We start from the raw sequence: 20,498 nt of genomic DNA on the forward strand, positions 1-20,498 counted from the left end.
ATATCATATACTCCCATACCACGTAATCACCTAAAGTGTACCATCAGTGCTTCATAATATCATCATATAGCTGTGCTTTTATCATCACAATTCCACAGTTCTAGATTTTTACCTCTAGCTGCCCTGAGATACTGGAGACTTTCAATATAATGATTCAGCACTCATACTCATTTGTTAATCCCGACCTTCTCTGTATAACTCCATGATTACTCTTGAGCTTTCTCCCACTCTTTAGGGGTATTAGGGCTCTGCCCATTCTAATGTTTTCATGTTGGAATGGGCTGTGGATAAAATTGGATAGAGGGATGGAACTAGTTGATGTTCGGGAGAGGCTGGGCCCTCTAGGTTTCAGAACTTATCTGGTCCAGGGACCCATCTGGAGGTTGTAGGTTTCTGGAAAGTTACCCTAGTGCATGGAACCTTTGTAGAATCTTCTGTAATGCCCTAGGTGTTCTTTAGGATTGGCAGGAATGGTTTTGGTTGGGGTTTGGCAAGCTATGATAGGTTCTTGCTTCTCTTTTGAAAATGAGATTCAATAAGAGCTTTGCCAGGAAAGAGAGAGAGACCCATCACACCTCAATTTTGGCAACCACAATTGCTGTTTTGGTGGCTCCCCGAGCTCCTAATGAGGACACTGCTTGGCATTGCACTAGCAGCTGATTAGATGGGGAAGAACAGGGCTCACCGTGTTCCTGGCTCTTCCTTACCCATCTTAGCCAGTTTCCAGAACAGTGGCCTGCCTGAGAACCATCTCTATCATTAAAGAGAGACACTGACAGCGATGGTTTACGTTTATGGAGCTTTACAATGTGTAAGGAGTTTTCATAGGCATCATTCAATTTGATTTGGCATTTCAGCTCTGAGCATCATGCAGTGTCCTTTCCTCTAAAGGAGAGCATAAGAAACATAAAGGAGTTACTGAGGAAATATACCAGGAAAGAGAATAAGAACAGCAAAGGCTCAAAAGGTGTATATATATATATGTATATATAGTCCACATGGGATGTAAAATTAGAAACTTAATTCCGGTAATGGGAGGCAGAGAAGCTCTGCCAAATTGATGAAGCTTTGAGAAGGCCTAATTATGAAGAGAGACAATTCTAGACGACCATATTCTAACTTTCTGGCCCTGTACTCTATTTCTCATTTCCGTGCTTTTAATTTTATACAGCCTTTTGAACACAGCCCAGAAGTATTAGTCTTTTGAATATTTATTGCTGCTTCTGGTAAAACGTGTTCTTTCTGCTTTAAACATAAAGTTCAGAATTCATGCTGTATTTGGAATGCTCTTTTCTTCAGAGGCCCAGATATTAGCGACTGGAACACATCTTTGACCTTATCACAGGGTGTAATGGGAAAATGGGAGCCATTTAACAAACTGTTCTTTTATAATGCAATTTGTTTAAAATTCACCCATTCGTAAGCAGACCAGGGATTGCCTGTTAGAAGGGAAGTGAGGTTTCCTCTGGTTCTGAGCTGTTGCTCTGAGTAGGGACTGCCTCTGAGGGCTGAGAAGGAAGGGTTATGCCTTGGCCAGGGCAGGCTAGGTTCCTGCTTCCTAGGAGGCCCCAGGGGTGAGGTGGGGGGAGCAGCCGTGGGGAAAACCCACTGGAGGTGGTCACCACAAGTGCAGTCCTAGCACCACAGACAGGAGAGATGATAAGGGCTTGAGATACTGGGAAATCAACATTGCCTCAGAAAGGAGGAAGTATCCATCACTAGAGGGAGAGAAATGACCCAGAAAGAAAACAGTCACTGCCAAGAATGGAGAAGGCAAAAGAGATGAGGCTCTGTCCATTGAGCTGCATCATGACCACTAGAAGTTTCTGTCCATGGGTCTGAGCAGGAATCTGGACTTTCAGAAAAATGTTCCATGAGCCATGAATATTTCTGAGGAGTGAGTGGTTAGAAGGAATCGGGGACATATTCTTTCTCCGTGATTAATGACTCTCCAGTGAGGCGATACCCTGAGGCCTGAAGAAACCTAAGTCCAGAAAATTGGAAGAAGGGGGCACTTGACAAAAAGTTTATTGTTTTATTGATAGCTGTGGGACCATAATAAGAATATGTGGGTTGCTTATCCTGCAACCCGATGCCTTCCCAGTTGGCTGTGCACACATAGTCATACAGCAGAGAAGAGTGGCTCCGTGTCCGGCCTACAATAGGTACTCTGTGCATCTTTGCTGAATGAACGAATGAACACATGAACGAACCTGCCAACGAAGCACTGGTGGCCGCTGTGCTCCTACCCAGCATTCTCACCTTGTCTGGTCCTGTTCATCACTCCCACGATGATTCACATCATGAACATATGAGATACGTAAAGCATGTTTCTTACTCTTGGAGACAAGGCAAACAAAGGAAGAAAATTCATATAATAATTTTGAATTTGTCTTCTACAGTTAATCTTGCCCAGTTGGAAAGGTGGGGCCCACACAGACACAGGTGTGAACCTGGCATTATAAGTATCAAGTTCAATAGAACCACAGGCCCCTCCTGTTTTGAGAGTAATAACAATGGAAGCAGGTGGAAGTCCGGCTTCTGCCCCCACCATTTCAACAAAACTCTCTTTGCAGAGACCATGCTGCGTCCTCGCTGGTACAAGCTACTTTCTGTCCTCAGCCTTTTTTGCTCCTTCTATAGTATTTGATGCTGTTACCGTGATGCCCTTTGCAGAACCTTGTCCTGTTTCCATGATGTCACTTTGTCCCTGTTTCCCCACTTTTGACTTTCCCCTCTTAGTCTCTTTTACCCTCCTCTTAAAGTTTGTCTTCTCCCTTTTTATTTCGGTGTTGACGTCCCCAGAGTTCTAATTCCTCTGTCTGTATTCTGCCTCTCATCCTGATCATTTGCTCACATTCTTTCATTTAAAATATATTCACTGAGGACCTGATACATGCCAGGGACAGTTCCAGGGGCTGGAAAGAATACAGCAGTGAGCAAATCCAAGAATTCCTTCCCTTAGACAATGAACAAGTCAGTAAGTTCATAGCTCCGTGTTGGCTACTGGTGAAAGAGACAATGAAAATAAACAAAGGTGAGGGCGCCGAGCAGCCAGGGCTGCTGTTCTGGACAGGAGCGTTCGGGGTGGGGGACCTGAGAAGCTGCATTTGCACAGAGCCGGGCTTCTTATCCCCCCAGGGCTGCCTCTGTGCCATGACTTCCCCATCGATGTCTCCAGCCTAGCCCCTTGCCTTCGGAGCCATATTCCAGAATTCCTCCAAGGCAGTCCCCCAAGGGTGTCCTTGCGCCACCCTACGCTGTTCGTGCTCATCTCCTCAGCGGACTCCTTCCGCCCTTCACCGAGCTGGGTCTGCCAGCCACCGCCTTCCACGGCGTCCCCTCTGCGGTGCCCACGGCCCCCTCTAGCCCCGCCCCCTCCCCTCTAGCCCCGCCCCCTAGCCCCACCCCCTCTCCCGGCCGCGGGCCAAGCCCTCGCCTTCTCTTTTTTATTTGCTGGTGTTATCATTTTTATTGTTTAAGGCTCAACTGAACTATCACCTGTTTTTAAGCCTTTTCAACTACCCAGTTCGTCTCCTCCACTCTTCTCTATGTTCCCATAGTGTTTTTTTTCCCTTGAGATTTTTTCATTTTGAAATAATGTTAAACTTGCCGGACAGATACACAAACAATTCAAAACCCATAGAGACAACTCCAATATACCCCTCCCTACATGTACCCTGATCGACCACTTTAAGCATTTGCCACATTTGCTGTATCATTCTCTCTATCCATCTGTCTGTCATTCTATCTATTGGTCTGTTTTCTGAGCAATTGAGTATACTTGTAGATGTCACACTCCTTCAACACTTAATATATTTCTGTGCTCATTTAAGAACAAGGATATTCATTTATGAAGCCAACCTTATGTGTAGTTATCAAGTTCAAGAATGTTAGCATTGCTATAAAGCTTGCAGTGAATATTCCAATATATTATATATAGATATTTCAATAATGTCCTTTTGAGCCTTTTCTCTTCCATTATCCTACTAGTATTATGTATTGCATTTTTTAATTTTTATTAATTTTTAAATTTTTTTTAAAAATATGACAAGAACCACAAACATTCTTAACATATCATTCCATTCTGCATATATAATCAGTAATTCACAATATCATCACATAGTTGCATATTCATCATCATGATCATTTCTTAGAACATTTGCATCAATTCAGAAAAAGAAATAAAAAGACAACAGAAAAAAATTCATACATACCATACCCCTTACCCCTCCCTTTCATTGATCACTAGCATTTCACACTAAATTTATTTTAACATTTGTTCCCCCTATTATTCATTTTTATTCCATATGTTCTACTTGTCTGTTGACAAGGTAGATAAAAGTAGCATCAGACACAAGGCTTTCACAATCACACAGTCACATTGTGAAAGCTATAACATTATACAATCATCTTCAAGACACATGGCTACTGGAACACAGTTCTACATTTTCAGGCAATTCCCTCCAGCCTCTCCATTACATCTTGACTAACAAGGTGATATCTATTTAATACAGAAGAATAACCTCCAGGATAACCTCTCAGCTCTGTTTGGAATCTCTCATCCATTGACACTTTATTTTGTCTCATTTTGCTCTTCCCCCTTTTGGTGGAGAAGGTTTTCTCAAGTCCCTTGATGCTAGGTCTCAGCTCATCTAGGATTTCTGTCCCATGTTGCCAGGAAAGTCCACACCCCTGGGAGTCATGTCCCACGTAGACAGGGGGAGGGCAATGAGTTTGCTTGTTGTGTTGGCTGGAGAGAGAGAGGCCACATCTGAGCAACAAAAGATGTTCTCTTGGGGGTGACTCTTAGGCCTGATTTTAAGTAGGCTTGACCTATCCTTTGTGGGGCCAAGCTTCACATGAACAAACCCCAAGACTCGGGGCACAGCCTATTGTCCTGGCTGTCTGCACTGCTTCTGAGAATATCAAGAATTCAACTTGGGGAAGTTGAATCATCCCCGCTCCCCCCCCCCCCCCCACCATTCCCCAAAAGGGACCTTGCAGATACTTTCTTATTCACCGTTCAAATCACTCTTGGATTTATCGGGGCATCACTCTGGACACACCAACAAAATCTCATGCCCTACTCAAAGTTCCATGTACCTATCGTGTTCAATTAAGCTGTCTACATAAGTTACATCAGGAAATGCACTAGTCAAAATATAGATTTTCCACCTAATATTTTTTGCTTTAGTCTCACACATAAGTTAAACTTTTAAAATATTAATTACTAACAGTTCTCAACACCCTGCAATAATGACATTCCTATGTTCTTCCTCATGCAAAAACAATTTTTTTTAAATTTGTACATTTAGTTGCTATCATTATACACTCTAGACATTCCTAGATTATACCATCTCAGTTTTTATTATCTATCTCTCTGATTTCATTTGTGCCCCCAGCCCTCCTCCCTCTATCATTCTGATTATGTGTTGCATTTAATTGACATCGTCTCTTTAGTGGCTCTTTTTTTGAAATTGTGGCAACATATATATAAGTATTCTTGAGCATACCGTCACCACCTTCCATTACCAGAACTTTCCCATCACCCCAAAGATAAACCCTACGTGTTCATTATGTATTAACTCCTCATTCCCCTGCCCCTGGTGACCTGTACTCACCATCTCTCTGAGTCTGCCTATTCTGGCTTGTTCGCGTAAGTGGAATCCTTGCCATCTCTTGTGTGTACAGTTTCAGGAGACTCCTAACTCATTTTGCATCTTCTCGTCTCATCCTGTCCGGCTCTACCTAACACCAGCAGAATAAGCTTTGCAAAATAGATCAGGTCCGCTTTGATGTTTGGCACTATTTGATGCTGCTAACTTCATGCCCTTTGCAGAAACTTCCGTCTCCACGCTCTGCCCCCATGGTAAGCATTTTGGAGTTCGTTCTACCTGGTCCCCAACCTACCCGGTGAGCCACGTCCCATCTTTCCCCTCCCACTCACCATCCCCACCACCCATGACTTTCCCTGTGCTCGGACCCTCTATCAGAGAAGCCAGCCCAGCCCCTGGACACTTTGACAACACCCCTTTTTTCTTATGTTTCCATTTTTTCCCGGAACATTCCTCCCTCCCTTTGCCTTCCCAGCAGGATTCTAACCATTCCACAGAGGCAACTCTGTGATGCTTTCCCCGGATCCCCTTTCTCCTCTTTCTGTGCTCATGCATGATCCCTTAGTGCTCATAGCAGTAAGGCTCGCCCTTGGTGGGGGGGCTCTGTGGCCCGTTAGCCCACGTGCTCCCTGTCGCCAGGTACACCTCTCGTGGGTGTTCACACTCAGGAGGGTATTTTGCAGTGTTTGCTGAGCTGAGCTGATGTCTACAGGCCTGCGAACTTACAAGTTGAACCCCGTGACGCTGCTTTTTCCTTGGTCAATATTAGCAATTTTCTGTGGTTCTACTTGAAACGTCCGTTTTGTGTCAATATCTCTTATCCCTCTTTTGGTTTTTCAGAAGTAGTCTTACCTTCAGCCAGACTGCCTTAAAAGCAGGGTGAGGGGGGGCTCCAAGAATTATTTTTCAGTTCTGGGAGACATTTCCATTTCTGCTCATTCTACATATCCCAATTTTTCTGGCCCAAAATGAGTGCAGACCTCAGAAATACTATAAAACTCTGTTTTCTTTCTTGCTGCTGACAAATTTTCTATTACTTTTTGTCCAACTTGAATGGTTTTTCATAAGCATCAATTATGTAACTTCTAGAATTGTCACATTATTATATACCTAGGGAAAAGAAAACGGTGAACTGGTAAATAAGGCAAAGGTGATGAGTATATTAATTTACATGTAGATTTTCAGCCTAAAAGTGGTTAAAGTTCTCCACTGGAGGATGTGTGAACAACTTGTCCAATGGCTTTTATTTTCCTGACTATTATAATACAGAGCTAGGCTTGTCCTAAAATTGAGAATATCTTCCATATCCTGCCTGTCCACTTCTGTCACCACTTAAAAATAATGTTATTAAATAATAGCCGAAAAATTAAATTGTTCTGTCCAGCCGGTTCTATAATTGAATGGCTTTCGCTAGTCACCTTAAAAAATAATAATAAAATTTAAAAAAGCAATAACATAGCTAATCGTGCTTGTCCTCTTTTGTGCTGACTTGAATTTTGTTTTGGTTTTAATTCTCCTTTGAAGTGTTGAAGGGAAACAAGCCTGCCCCAAAATAACAGTTGGAGTCGTTCCGCCTGAATGGACCTAAGTAGCGTTTGCACACAACGCTGAAGACCTCCCTGTCGGGAGGTATGCGGGCCCTCCGCGATGGAAGGTAGCTCACAAACTCAGCTTTTTCAACACCCGGCAGTTTTTGGCTTATCACGCTTCTCAGTCCCCTCATCGTGAGACAATAAACTTGGCCTGGCCGTGACGTCAGGGAGCAGTTAATTGTGGGCCTGCCCCCCCCCAGCCCCCGCTCCGGCACTACAGTTAATGTGCAAGGCCAGATGGAAAATGGAAAGAAAATATAGAAACGGGCCGGACTGGTTTTCAAAATCTCTTCTGGTTTGCCAGGGCCGCAGGTATTGAATGTAGAGAGCTTTGGGGATTATCTAAAACTAATGCGTTAGAAGATCAGGTTGTTAGAGGATTTTGAGTCGGGGATCTTATTCGCTTTTGTTATTATTATTTTTTAAGTATTGAGTTACAAGCCCTCAAAACTTGGGAGAATTCTTTAGGAGAAGGTGCTCTCCAAGTTGCCTTTCTATTCGCTTCCAAGATGGGTGTCAGGCGCAAGCCCCAAGCAGACTCCATTCTCACCCTGCGGTTTTCCACACTCATTGCTGCACTTGCACATTAAGCCAAATGTTTTTTTTGTTGTTGTTATTAATATAGCGATTACGAAGAGAAGTGGGTCAACCAAATGTTTAAAAGCTGGTGTAGAAATTAGTGAAGCTTAGAAACCTATGGCTTCTAACCAGGGTGAAGGCTTATACGTGTGGACAGCTTGTGACCCCCTTGGTCCCTTCATATCTCAGTGTGTGACAGGGCTTGTGACAGTAGCCGTCAGCCTTGTCATGGGTACAGTTGCTTTTCCATTGACCATTTATAATACTCTTGAACATGCCTTTTTGGCTTTGAGGGAACGCGTCTAATGAATAAAACGATGTGAAAAAGAACCACACCCAAGCAGAAAAGCCCTCTCTTTTGATTTTTCATTCCAGGAAGCCACCAGAACATCAGCTAGATATACCCGTAGCATATTATGCTTATTTTTAAATAAGAAGGGGCACCTTTTCCTAACTTGAGTTTGCTCTGAACGTCCTATTACATCTTTTAGCTGCAGACTAGGGAATGGGTTCTAACAGCAAATTGCTACGCTGCTGTTGTTAAACCCACATTTGGGTTTTTCTTTCCTCTTATGTATTTTCTCTCCCTTCTCTATATACACGTGTATATTAATTATATATTAATTACTATATATACTAGGTATATATATTTAAGATCGCTTGATGTAGCTCTCCAGCTGAGAGAGAGGGATTGAGAGTGATTGAGTGAAAGACAAATGTTACGGAAAGCAGATACAGCTGAGACCATGGGCAAGTGCTTTGAATATATCTTGCCAGGTTAGGGGGCAATGGAAATAAATCACAGAGCTTGGCGGCGCCGTGGAGGGGTCCCACGGGAAAGAGCGAGCCGTGCTCATTGGTGGCCACCTCCCCCCCCACCCCGGGGGAGGTCACGTGGTAGTTGGAGGGGGCGCTTGTCTTTCTCCTCCACATTCCCTCCTCTGATGTCACAAATCTCTGCTTTCCTGGGAGAATTCATTAGCATTCATTGGGTGCAGTGGGCCGGGAGAAAGGAGAGAGCGCGTGGGAGAGGAGGGGGGGGAGTCCGGGCCGGCGGGGGGGGGGGGCGGGGAGGGCTGCCCCGTTGGAGCCGCATTGAGGCTCGAGGCACAATCGGGCACAGAATGGCTGTTTTATAACCGGGCTCCTTGGTGATCCTGCTCCTTGGCAGCTGTCTTTGTGGACCAGTGGGCAGAGGGAAATTGACGCTGACAAGACTTTTGCATCTTGGAGGGACTGTAATCTACTGTCGTGAAGAACAGACCCTCTCAGTGACCTGGGTGTAAATAAGAGACGGAGGGAGCCCAAAAGAAAAGGAAGAGGAGGGGAAAAGAAGTGTGTTGGGGGTAGCGGGGAAAAGCATTTTTGGTGGATGGTATGAAGCCAACCATGGAAACTGCAGCGGAGGAAAATACAGAACAAAGCCAAGAGAGAAAAGGTACCCAGCGCTCCCTGACAATAGCCTGTTTAAAGCTTTTCACTGGGGGGTGCTGGAAAGAGACTTAGCCGGGTTTGGTGGCTTTGAAAATGTCTCTGAAACAATCCCTATAGCAGGGTCTTGCTTTCAGGATTGGGTTTTTTGTTTTTGGTTTTTTTTTCCCATAGGCTGGTGTTAAATTAATAGAGCAGCCTTGCTCCGATCCACCCCTGTTGCAAACCTCTCTGCACTGAACACGGTGTATTTCGTAGCAGGCTCTTTGTAGTTTGTCCCCTTGGGCAGATGGATTGGGCCAACTCTCTGCTTTTTTTGTCGATAAAATTAGTGCATCTTCGGTCCCATGTCCTGCACGCTACTATGGCTTAGAAGCCCAAGGCGTAGTCCAGGGACCTGGAATGGGCAGTTTTGTGCTAATGCTGAAAAGGGTCCCACTGGCGGGGCATGCGGATGAAATGTGCTTTGCAGCTGCTGATACTGGAGTGATTGGGACATTCGCTTGTTTTCTTATCCTAACACAGTTGCTATTTCAGTGCATCAGTTCCTGGCCGCTGTGACATGTTGTAACTATTTCCTTGGAAGTTGAGAGAGAGGATGTCAGCTCTGTCGGCCAGGGCTGATGGAAACGGGGAGGGGGCGGGGCAGGGTGGGGTGGGGTGGTGGCCTCCGCTGCGGGTGACTTGGAGATTTGGGGAAGGACTAAGCATAAAGGTACTGTTCCCGAGAAAGGGATCTTAGAAGGGCATTTGCAGTAAGCAAATAGCAGAGAAGAGAAGCTAAAATTCATCTCTCTTTTCCTAGGTGATGGACTGATTTCAAGTTCAAGACCCCGTAGAATCAGCTCAGCCCCTGCTAGTTTAATGGCATTGCACTGCCTTGTAATTCCTCTCCCTCGCCCAAAAGGGTAGACTGGCACAAGAGCCTGAGACAGACCCTATCCCTGTGAGGGGTCTAAGAGAAAGAACCATCGTGCTAAAGGTTATTGCCCCTAGCCCTGGGGCCCCCTGACAGTCGCTAAACAATAGTGATTCTTCAGGATGGAGACCCAGCTGTGGTTTATGTGTGGCTGTGTAGGCTGAGCCATATGAGACTGCCGCCAGACGACCATTTTTAACCCACAAAACGGGAGTTGCATGTAGTCCAACTTAGCAGCAAGAGGCTCCCTGTTTTTATATGGAATTTTTCCCATACCCAATACTTTACTAATGTTTTATCCTGAACCGAAGCAATTTCATTTTTAAATTGGAAGTTTAGTTGAATCCCAGCCTCAGACCTACCTCCCCACACCACCCCACCCCCCATAAAACAAGCATCCAACCAACCAATCCTGGCCTGGCCTTTCTTTTATGTGTGTATGTTATTTTCTTTTAACCCGCATAAGTGACCAAATAGCAATAACGCCAGCCCTCAGGAAGGCTCACCAAGCTGAGGAACTGAGATGAAAGTTTAAAGATCCTTGTTTTTTTTTTTTTTCCTAAGATAGGTGATTGTGTTTAGGACATAACTTTAATTTTTTTTTTTTTTTTTTACTAATATGGAGTTTACCAAGGACAGATAAGACTGTTCTGATCTCCGCAAAAACATACCTTTAATTTTCCTCTCCAAAAACAAGCAGGGATCATAAACCCTATTGAAAGTCCTGGCTACACACTTGTGTAGCCCATCAAAATGTACTTTCGTGGGCCGTTATTATCTTATGGCAATTAAATGTTATTTCATAACAAATCTGCAGATTGCTTCCCACATCCCTGATCCACCTATATGGGCAAACTTGTTAGGTATGGTTTTAGTGACAAAATCAGAAGCAGAGGCTAATTCCCCAAGGAGCTTTAAAAATTACCCGAGTTGAGAAACCCTAGCTGTTTTTCCAAATCATTCGAAAAGACCAAGCCACCAAAAGATCTTGTCACATGTACGCTACACCCCTGAATAACAATACGGGCCAGGAAACTTAATTTTACTGTAGCAGCAGGGGCTGTGACTGCTTTGTTACCCACCGTAAGTGTTGATCGGAACAGGGACGTCCTCTAATCTTTGTTTAGTTGAACAAGCTCAGATGCCAGCTGCACAGTCAAAACTCACACAAGTATCTTCTTTGTAGTTGCCCAATTTAATCATCCCTTGCATTAAAGGCACATACGTACACATGAAACCGTAGCTGCAAATGTTTTGTGCATGCTCGCCATTCCAGTATTCCTTTTGGTTTAATTTTAAGTTTGTCAAATCTGTTTATTGTAGTAAACCTAACATCTAAAATTTTGACATAGTTACTTACAGAATGCGCCACATCATTCTTCAACTAGGGGACATGTTAGTTGTGTTCTGTTTTGTTGCTTTTTCTTTTACACTCTCAGCAAGGAATTTTACTTACTGGATTTAACCCGATACGTTTTGTCACATAGGCATATTTTCTCCCCTTCCGTTCCTCCTTTCCCATTCTCTGTTGATTGTTGGCACTAGGGGCGATGCCTGTCTTTTAATTTGGGGTGCTATTGCCCAAAGGCTGATAGCCGAGACCTTGTGAATAAATAGCTTTGCCTAGTTATTACTGTGTTTATTACCAATGTAGACTAAATTTAGCTTTCTAAATCTACCTTAGCTTTTCTAGTTATGTCCCTCCTGGGAGTTAGGAGCAGACGGTCCATCCCAGCTACTGTGATTCACTAGCTCCTGCAAAGTGCTGTTTCTTGAAACTAAATCAGAATGACTTTGTTCTCATTTTAGACAAAAATTATTCCAAGTCCTTAAGTGTTTAGGACCAGTCTCACAGCTTTTGTCACAGAGTGCTGTCAGATGACTAAAATTCACAGGAAGTGTTTAATAGACATTCAGCAATCTTTTATGGAAAGCAGGCAGGCTTTTTCATTTTCAGAAATGCCAAATAACCACAAATGGCAATTTTTTAATTGGAGGAATTAAATCAGATTGTGAGAAATGAGTAAAGAGACTCACTGAAATGGAGTAAGTGGGGGAAATGAATAGGACAGAATAGAAGGAAATAGCTCATGGGATCAACCATAAAGAGATGGAGAGTTGGGTTTCCATTTATTTCTGTGGAGTATCACTTGATGTCAATTCATTTGTGGAAACAAATGCATCCGGAATTGCTGGAAGTTATATAATCACAGAGTAGGAAAACAAGTGAATCATAAGAACAACTTTTCATGTTCTATTAAATGTGTGTGTTGGGGAGGCCCTAAGAATCTTTGATGCAAATTACTTTCATTATATATGGAAAATTGGAATCAATGGAAACTATTATAGTTAGGCTAGCAGAATCCCTATGATTCATTGCTGAAATAAATTCCAGAATTCCAGGCATCATATTAAGGTCCTAACCACATAGGAAGAAAAACATAGTAAATTGGAAACAATGTGTAATTTAAAATAAATTACAGGATACAGTCAAAGTAAGAAATGAATTCCAATTGTTGTCTTGTTTAAAAAAAATTCACACATCCATTTTAATCAAATGAATATTAATTTCCTATGCTTTTTTTAAAAAAAGTTAGCAAAATGAGCATACTTTGGGCTCTCCTATTTTATTTAGCAAAAAAAGCACTTTTCTAGACTACGTGGCTCGTATGCTATTCCTGATGATCTTACAATGATTTGGTTTTGAAATTTTTACTGACGTTTTCCAACTTGAATAGATGAATATGGCGCAGAGAAAGTTTTAGATGCAATTTCTCTCTGTAACAATCTGCCAAGGAGGACATCTGAAGAGCGTCTGGGGAATAGGTTGTAGAGAAAAGTGTGGCCCACCAGATGGTGCTAGACATATGTGGTAGATGTGATACCGCTTTTTTTGCTTTGCTTTTTTTTTTTTTAGAAAATTGAAATGTGGAAAAGATTTTAGTGAGCCATTTGGTGCATCTCCTCCTGCACATCGTCATTTCCACTAGCGTGCTTTTCACGACTCAGCCTTGCGACTTCCTTAGAAAAAGAATTCTGGAAATTTAGATTTGTCTTCCTGGAAATTAAGATTATAATCTTAAATCCAGTTTATCTGTTATTTGGCTGTCCAGATAAATTTAGGGTAAATAATCTTAATACGATAACTTTTTAGTCTTGGTGTATCTGACATCCTTGGAACAAGTCATTGTCCCCATGATCTAAACTCCCCCCCTACAGGGACTGGCAATGAGTTGGGGTGCTTCCAAAGCCATTCTGTGGCCTTTTCTCTCCTCGGGGACCAGTGTACACACAGGTGAGATGGTTGCCCAGCATTAAGGTTGGCTACGGGATGAAGGCAAAAAGGTGACGCACGCTGGCCTCTAAGAGAGCGCAGCAACGCTCCCAGCTCCACACTTGTGTTTGCTTTGTTGCTCCTCTGTTTGCTCATTCATTCATTCATTTAATAAGGCTCTCCTTTGAAGCATCATCCTCCCTCACTGCTCTCAGCCTGCGGCATAGGAGGAGAAGGGTGTTGACTCGTCTTCAGGAGCATTAGACAGAATATGATCTTGGTTTTATATGTCACTATGCTGATTGGTGGCAGGGTAGGCACGGAGGCCAGGCAGGGAGTTTGGATCCTTAGCCCACCCAGTGACAGTGTTCTGCAGCGAGTGCGTGGTTAGAGAAAAGAAAAGAATTACCTATCTCATAGGCTTATTTTATTAGCTGTGTTAACTTCTTTTTATATCCAAGCCTTACCATGCTATATTCTATAGTAGGGATCAGTACACTTTTTCTGTCCTGGGCCAGAGAGGAACTATGGCAGATGTCATGCGCCACGTGGTGTGTCTCACAAGTCCCCGGCTCTGCTGTGGGACGTGGGGTGGAAGCCGACGGGCGTGGCTGTGTTCCAGCAAAACTTTATTTACAAAAAGAGGTGGCCATAGGCTGCCGACCTCTGCCATATTCTAGAATGTGGTTATGGCTTTCCTTTAGAATTTCAAATAATAGCTAAAAGTGAAGGATGATGAATATCTTTCGAAGACCTGGCCTGGCAGATGTGGTCTTTCTAGGAAGCTTAGTCTTTGTCACTTTGTGCTTCCGGTGATGGTTTCCTGGCCGAATGGTCTTGGGCAAGTGACTTACCTTCTCCTCGCCCTCAGTTTCCTTATTTGCACAGACAATAATAACAGCACCTGTTTCACAGGGTGGTTTTACAGACACGGTGACGAGAGCGCTGTGGCTCGCCAGGGACTGGCATGTGGCAAGCACAGTGTCTATTCCAGCTCTCCTCTTCCTCACCCACCACGAAACGGCAGCCACAATGGAAATGCTTTGCTTGTGTTCTCCTGAGCTTCGCCCAACATCTTTTTTCTCCCCCTTTCTTACCTTACGTTGAAGTCAAAAAGATTTTCTCTAAAATACCACTTAGAAAATTGTTTCTAGTACCCAGTGTGCAACTTCTTGAGCATTTTCAGGGACGGCGGAGAGTGAGATGAGAGTTCTTAATGACTGGCTTTGTGCCGCACTCGGCGCCCCTGGCCGGCACGTTTTCCGACGGGGCTGAGCGCTCAGTTCTTGTCCTCAGTGATTTGAGGCACCAAATGGAGCATTATGCCTGATCTTCTGCTGGAGTAATTACCCACATCAATGACAGAATCATCTTTTCTTTTATCTCTAAACATTTGTGGCATCCAGAGGGTCATACCCCAAATTGGGTTTTATGGGATTCTCAGACATAAACCAGCCATAGTGATCTTAGGGTCTCTTAGGGAGTTCAAGATTTAAATTCCAGCAGTTAGCAGGAGCCTTCTATGTGCCAGGCAAATTGGTAGATGTTTCTCCGCCCCCTCATCCCCCCTCCCCGCCCCCAGCCCCTGAGAGGTGGGAGATATTGTCATATCCGATAGGGGCTCGAGTCCCCGGGAGCCCGGCTGTTGCCGTGTGTGTGAGGAAGCAGGGGTTTGGGAGCCCTTTCACTGTAGCATGCTGGGAGATCATTGGAAACAGGATCTAATCCAGAACATTCTAGACTCTGAAGTACCAAGTTTAAGATGGGCTGCAGAATACTGCAGGTGTCTGTGGGAGTGCAGGCATTTCATCTGTGGTTCAGCAGACCACAAGTCTATTTGCCAGGTTTTCAGGCCTAGAGTTGGGCTCCTTTTAGAGTGCGAGTCCACAGTCACCTTTGCTTGTGCATCTGGCAACAATTATATTGCTCTGTTGAACTGAAAACAAAATAGAAGGAAAAATATTATTGTAAGATGCTGGATTTTTACAAAAGAATAGTGTCTGCCCACAGTGAACGTTCCAGGGGGCAGTGGGGAGGGGAAAGATGGAGAAAATAAGGAAAGAAAAGACCATTTTGGTGATCTAAGTAACAAACTGAAAACTGGAGCGGGGCATCTTTGAGGCTCTCAGTTTAAATGATGCCGAGTTGATGGGTTGGTACTGAAGCTTGCATTTCAATAGCATATTTTGTTAACTCCCCAATTTCCTTTATATGGTAAAAGAATAAATTAAAATGCTGTTATGGACTCTTCTGTGGAGATAGAAACACTGACTCTTTGCCACCTGAAATTGGCAGTGGACAGCAGAGCTGAGATGGAAATTGGCAGGTACCACTGGATGTACCCAGGCTCAAGGAAGCGCCAGTACCGTCCTGTGCCAACCCTGGGGGACAGGGCTGGCCCCTTGAGCAGTCCAGGTAAATACAGCCTCGGGGTGAATTCCCAGAGCAAGTCGACTGTTTGCTCTTTGTTCTTTGTAATGGCTCTTTCAGTTGGGTGATATTCTGTGTTTTGCTTGATGCATTAATTTGTTCACATGGGGGTGGGTGGACTTGACCCTTTCAAACTTTTTTAATCATCTTTTTCTCTCCGCCCCCCACCTCCATTCCACCCCATCTTTCTCCTCTTTCTTCTCCCTCCTCCCTCTTTGCCTGTGCTCGACTCTTTGGGTTAGCCACGACCTTTCCGGCAGCAGAGCCGAGGCGGCGGTGGGGTGGGGGTGGGGGGTCCACAGGTGCCCGCCCAGGGGGCCGAGAACTGAGGCAGGGCGCGGGAGAAGCCTTGTCCCCAAGGGTTCCTGGAAGGTTCCTGAAACGCCATCCTGGCCCTGCTGCTTTGCGTCAGTCTGTTTTAATATTGTTTGTTGCCTTTGAGAAGGAAAAAATTGCAGCCCAGGAAATTTGGCTGAAGTGGCCATGTGCTCAGCCCCTGCCGGCTAGGTCCCTGCACCCAGTTCCTGGGCTCTCAGAGCGGCTAGATGCTGGATCCGGGGGGAGCGGCCCTGGCCACCTTGCGGGGCTGCAGTGGGGCGGGGGCCGCTGGGCCCTGGAGCCTGCGTGGTCTCGACCCTTGGCTCGGTTAGCGGAGACCCAGTGAGCGGGCCCAGGTGGAACTGGCCGTGGACGTGAATAAAGCAGGTCCGCACATGGGTCAGACACGCGGAGCCTCCCTCCGTGGGTCCTAAAGAGTCTCCTCCGCTTGCGGGGCAGTGAGGTGCGGGGGCACCGGGCCCTCTGACCAAATGCTGGGCTGCGGGTGGGCCAAGCAGCAGCCCTTTTGCAAAACCCATGGGGCCAGATTTGCTTCGGGATTCAGAATTTTGGGGGGTTTCCAAAAGGTAACGTGGTGCATACCCCCCAGTTCCGCCAGCCAGACCTGCGGTGCTCCACAGAGCCGAGGCGATGCGCCTTCCTGGGAGCCTGGTCAGAGCCCTGGCCCCTGCGAACTGCCTCTCTTCCTGTCAGGTCGGGGCTTGGCACCGGGTGAGTTCAGTGCGGGACAGGTTTTGCTGCCCAGTGAATTAGGGAGAGAAATCCTTGGGTTTTAGAGTTTTTTATTTCTGGGATGGTGCACTGAGAGGTTGTGGTGCTATCGGGTTGCTGGTGATGTTGCAAGTGAGAGTCCCAGGAAGGAGCAGGTTCCTGCTCGAGGTGCAGGCCTGGGAATGATGGGGGGTGGGGGTGCGAGGTGCAGTCAAGGCTGCGAGGGGAGGGATGGGGCCCAGCCCTTCCCAGTTGCTTGGAGGGTTTGTTGGCTCCCAAATCGAGGCAGCTGCCATTCCATACTTAGGTTCCAAAGCAGATGGTACGAGGTAAAGCAGAAAGAGTTCCATATGGCTTTTGAATCGCTTTGGGTTTTTTTGGAGGGGGTGTGCTGACTTTGCAGCCTCCTCCTGTAGGGGGAAAGAGGTCTGGACACAGGCCGGCAGCAGGGAGTGCCCCCCTACTGCCTCATCCCCCCTGGCAAGGACAAGGTGTCCGGGTTCCCTTGCCTAGGCTTGTTCCTGTTTTTCTTTGTCTCTCTAACTTCCCAGTTGAATTACATTTTTAGAACTTGGATGGTTCCTGTTTGACTGTGCTTCTTTTTTGTTTGTTTCCTTCTTTTCTTAACTTCTTTGGGCAGGTATAGCCCATCCTCTGCCGTGGGGACTGAGGCCCGAGAGGGCGGCCGTGGTGGAGGAAGGGGAACCAGTGCTGAGTCTGCATTCGAGGGAAGCTGTGCCTGATGCGTGAGCAGGAGTGTGGACTGTCCCCAGGCTTCTGTAGGGGGAGGCCTCAGAGCTTAGTCTAAGACAGCTTAGACCCTCTGCTCAAGGTGGGCGCCTGGGGTCTGCAGAAGAATTGGCATCACCTGGGAGCACCTTAGAAATGCAGACTCTTAGGTCCACCCCCCACTGACACCCGCTGAGTCAGAATCTGCGTTTTAACTAGGAGCCTAGGGGTTCCTATACTCATAAAAGGTGGCACAGCACTAATTTAAGGCAGGTGCCAAGAGGGAGAATGGAGATAACAGTAAGGAATTAAAGAAGTGAATTTACCTCAAGAGAGCTAGAAATCTCTTTATCTTTGGAAAAGATGCATTTAAGCCTTGGCTAGGCAGAACCGTTTAAGAGTTCATTCATTCTCCTTCTGCTCCCTGCTCATGGGGGTGCTGAGCTGTCAGGGTGCTCACTAGGGCACCGGGGGCCTCTGATACTATCTGCTTGTCTGAAAGCATGCCTCCTTTTATTCCTTTGTTAAAACCTTGGTGAAGGAGGTTGGGAGAGGGATGGCAAAGGTCGGGAGAGGCTTTGCTTCCTTGTGGCAGAGTAGGGGCCAGAGGGGAAAGCGGTTGATGGGAGCTTAGGAGAAAGTCTCAGTAGGGCTCCTAAGAGTGAGTTCTCTTCCCAAAACACCGGAACTGTATTGCAAGGAAACAAAGCTTCATCCTCTCGCGGATGACATGGAGCCTCAGTCCGTGGGCTGGTGGCACCCACAAGCCCTGGTCTGACCAGGTTTTATGGGATCTCGCGGTGCCGCTCTGTGCCCAAGAGTCAGCTTGGAGGAGTGCCTCAGTTTACCCGGCCTAAGCACAGGGAAGCTTGGAAGCGACGTTCCAGGTAGATAGAGGCAAACGGTGAGCACAGCTAAAGAGCCCTGTGGTTCACGTCTGTGTATAAGGTGTCCAGTTCTCTGCCTTTTGTGGTCTGTTCTGTAATGAATCTATTGCTTTCAAATCACCCACATTTTTCCCAAAAGATGGACTGTATAGGTCATGTTTTCGTTTCCTAGGGCTAGCGTGACAAAGTACCACCAGCTGAGTGGTTTAAAGCTGCAGAAACATATCATGTCCCAACTCTGCAGGCCAGGAGGCCAAAATCACAGTGGGGGTGGGGGTGGGGTACGTTCCCTCTGGAATGTGGGGGGAAGGACCTGGGCCCTGGCTTGCGGGGGTGGCCGGCCAGCAGTATCTGGCCATCTCCCCATCACACTGGGTGGGGGCCACCATCATCCAGCTTGGCCTCACCTTAACTAATCGCATCTTCAGAGACCCTATTTGCAAATGAAGTCACGTTCACAGGACGGGCGTGCAAGCCATAGCGGAGCAGTTAAGTGCTTTGCTTATTTACCAAGGAGTACTGTGTCAGCCATTATCCATCCCTCTGTCTGTCTATACACATGCACACACAATGAGTTTCCCTTTTTTATTGTCATCTGTCTTTTTAGAATGTGATTAACACTTGATTATGTACAATGCCTTACTGTTATATAACATATAAACATAAATATAAGCTAGAAATATAAATATCTAGAACTTCTTTTGCCTTTTGGTCTTCTCTGCTCCTCAGCTTAGAAAAGGAAGACAAAGAAAGCAGAGATGAAAAGCTCATCAATCAGTTGCGAGGATCCATCTGGCATAACATCTCATTTTAGGGACACTAAATTGGACTGTTGAAAGCAGTGATTCCCAGCCTTTTACAAAAATAGGAACATCTGGTCTTTGCTTCATTGATGATACCTCTTGCGTTCTATGTTTTCAGTTATAGTGCATTGAAATGAATTTTGTTTGGAAATCTTTTGCCACCCTTAGAAGGAACCAGGGACTGTCTGACGTGGCTGGGAGTAGCTGAAGTCGGCTGCTAGAGTCTTCCCTTCGCCCCAGGCGGGGCTTTTGAGTGTCCCATTCACTCCCCAGAAAGGGGTCACCTTGGGAGTCCCACATCTATGAGAGAAACGTGTAGAATGGCTTTTACCCCAAATGGAACACTCTGGGCGTCAGAGGTTCATCCAGGTGGGGTAGCGCTTTCTCTGAAGGCCAATGTGCCTGCATTCATTGGGGGACTTCTGTGGACAGTGATTTCACCCCGAGGAAGGACTCTAATAGTGAAATTGCAGGCTGATAGGAAAGGTGAAGGGGTGGGAACAAGCCTCTCTGTGGTGTTGAAGCGATCCTGTTTATATCCCAGGTGCTGACTTACCGAGGTAATTAGCAGAGGGTGCCCTGGGGGGCTTGACTTGAACCAAGCTGGTTTTTGTAAATAAAGGTTTATTGGCACCAGCCATGCCAGTGAACTTACGGTTAGTCTGACGCTTTCCCACCATGACAGCAGAGTTGCATAGTTACAACAGGGACCATATGGCCTATGAAGTCAAAAATATTTACTGTGTAGCCCTTTACAAAAAAAAAAAAAATTGCCACCTCCTGACTGAGAGTAATGAATTCATAGCACCTTTTGCAAATTCTCTCTACTTACATTAAGTAACACTTGAAAAGATTTGCTATTCACTCAATTTCCTAAAGTGTTCTCTGTGAAAGCTCCATTGCCCTCTGCCCTCCAACCTCCAGAATCCATGTGCCTTCTGGGGATTCCCTGTTCACAAGCTCGAGGCCAAGGCTCAGCCATTCTTTCGAGGGTCCTTTGGTTCTTTCTGGAAGCTCAACCCCTCCAGCTTCTCTCAGGCCCCTCTCTGAGTGTTCCCATAATAAGTCCTGTTAAACGGATGCCATTCAGTGTACTTCAGCAAGCTTTATTTTCTGTGATAGATAAAATACCATTTATATTTTATTAAGGGTAGTCTTAGGCGCCATTTCTTCTAGCAGCTTTTCA

At 45.6% G+C, this 20,498-nt stretch overlaps 1 protein-coding gene across 5 annotated transcripts in view; it reads left to right on the top strand.

Moving 5' to 3' along the window:
- GPM6B (glycoprotein M6B) overlaps nucleotides 1–20,498 on the top strand; it is a 158,761-nt gene that overhangs the window by 107,467 nt on the left and 30,796 nt on the right. For 2 of the 5 annotated variants that reach the window (XM_077146313.1, XM_077146314.1), the window contains exons 1-2: nucleotides 8,866–9,227; nucleotides 15,709–15,828. The exons of 1 other annotated variant lie outside the window; for it this stretch is intronic. In XM_077146313.1, coding sequence (XP_077002428.1) covers nucleotides 9,167–9,227; nucleotides 15,709–15,828 — 181 coding nt within the window. In that variant the 5' untranslated portion in view covers nucleotides 8,866–9,166. Of the gene's footprint in view, nucleotides 1–8,865; nucleotides 9,228–15,708; nucleotides 15,829–20,498 lie in introns of those variants that run through there. 2 more of the 5 variants (XM_077146315.1, XM_077146317.1) reach the window with 1 other exon arrangement.

This window comes from Tamandua tetradactyla, chromosome X (genome assembly GCF_023851605.1).
Source record: "Tamandua tetradactyla isolate mTamTet1 chromosome X, mTamTet1.pri, whole genome shotgun sequence".
Classification (NCBI taxonomy): domain Eukaryota; kingdom Metazoa; phylum Chordata; class Mammalia; order Pilosa; family Myrmecophagidae; genus Tamandua; species Tamandua tetradactyla.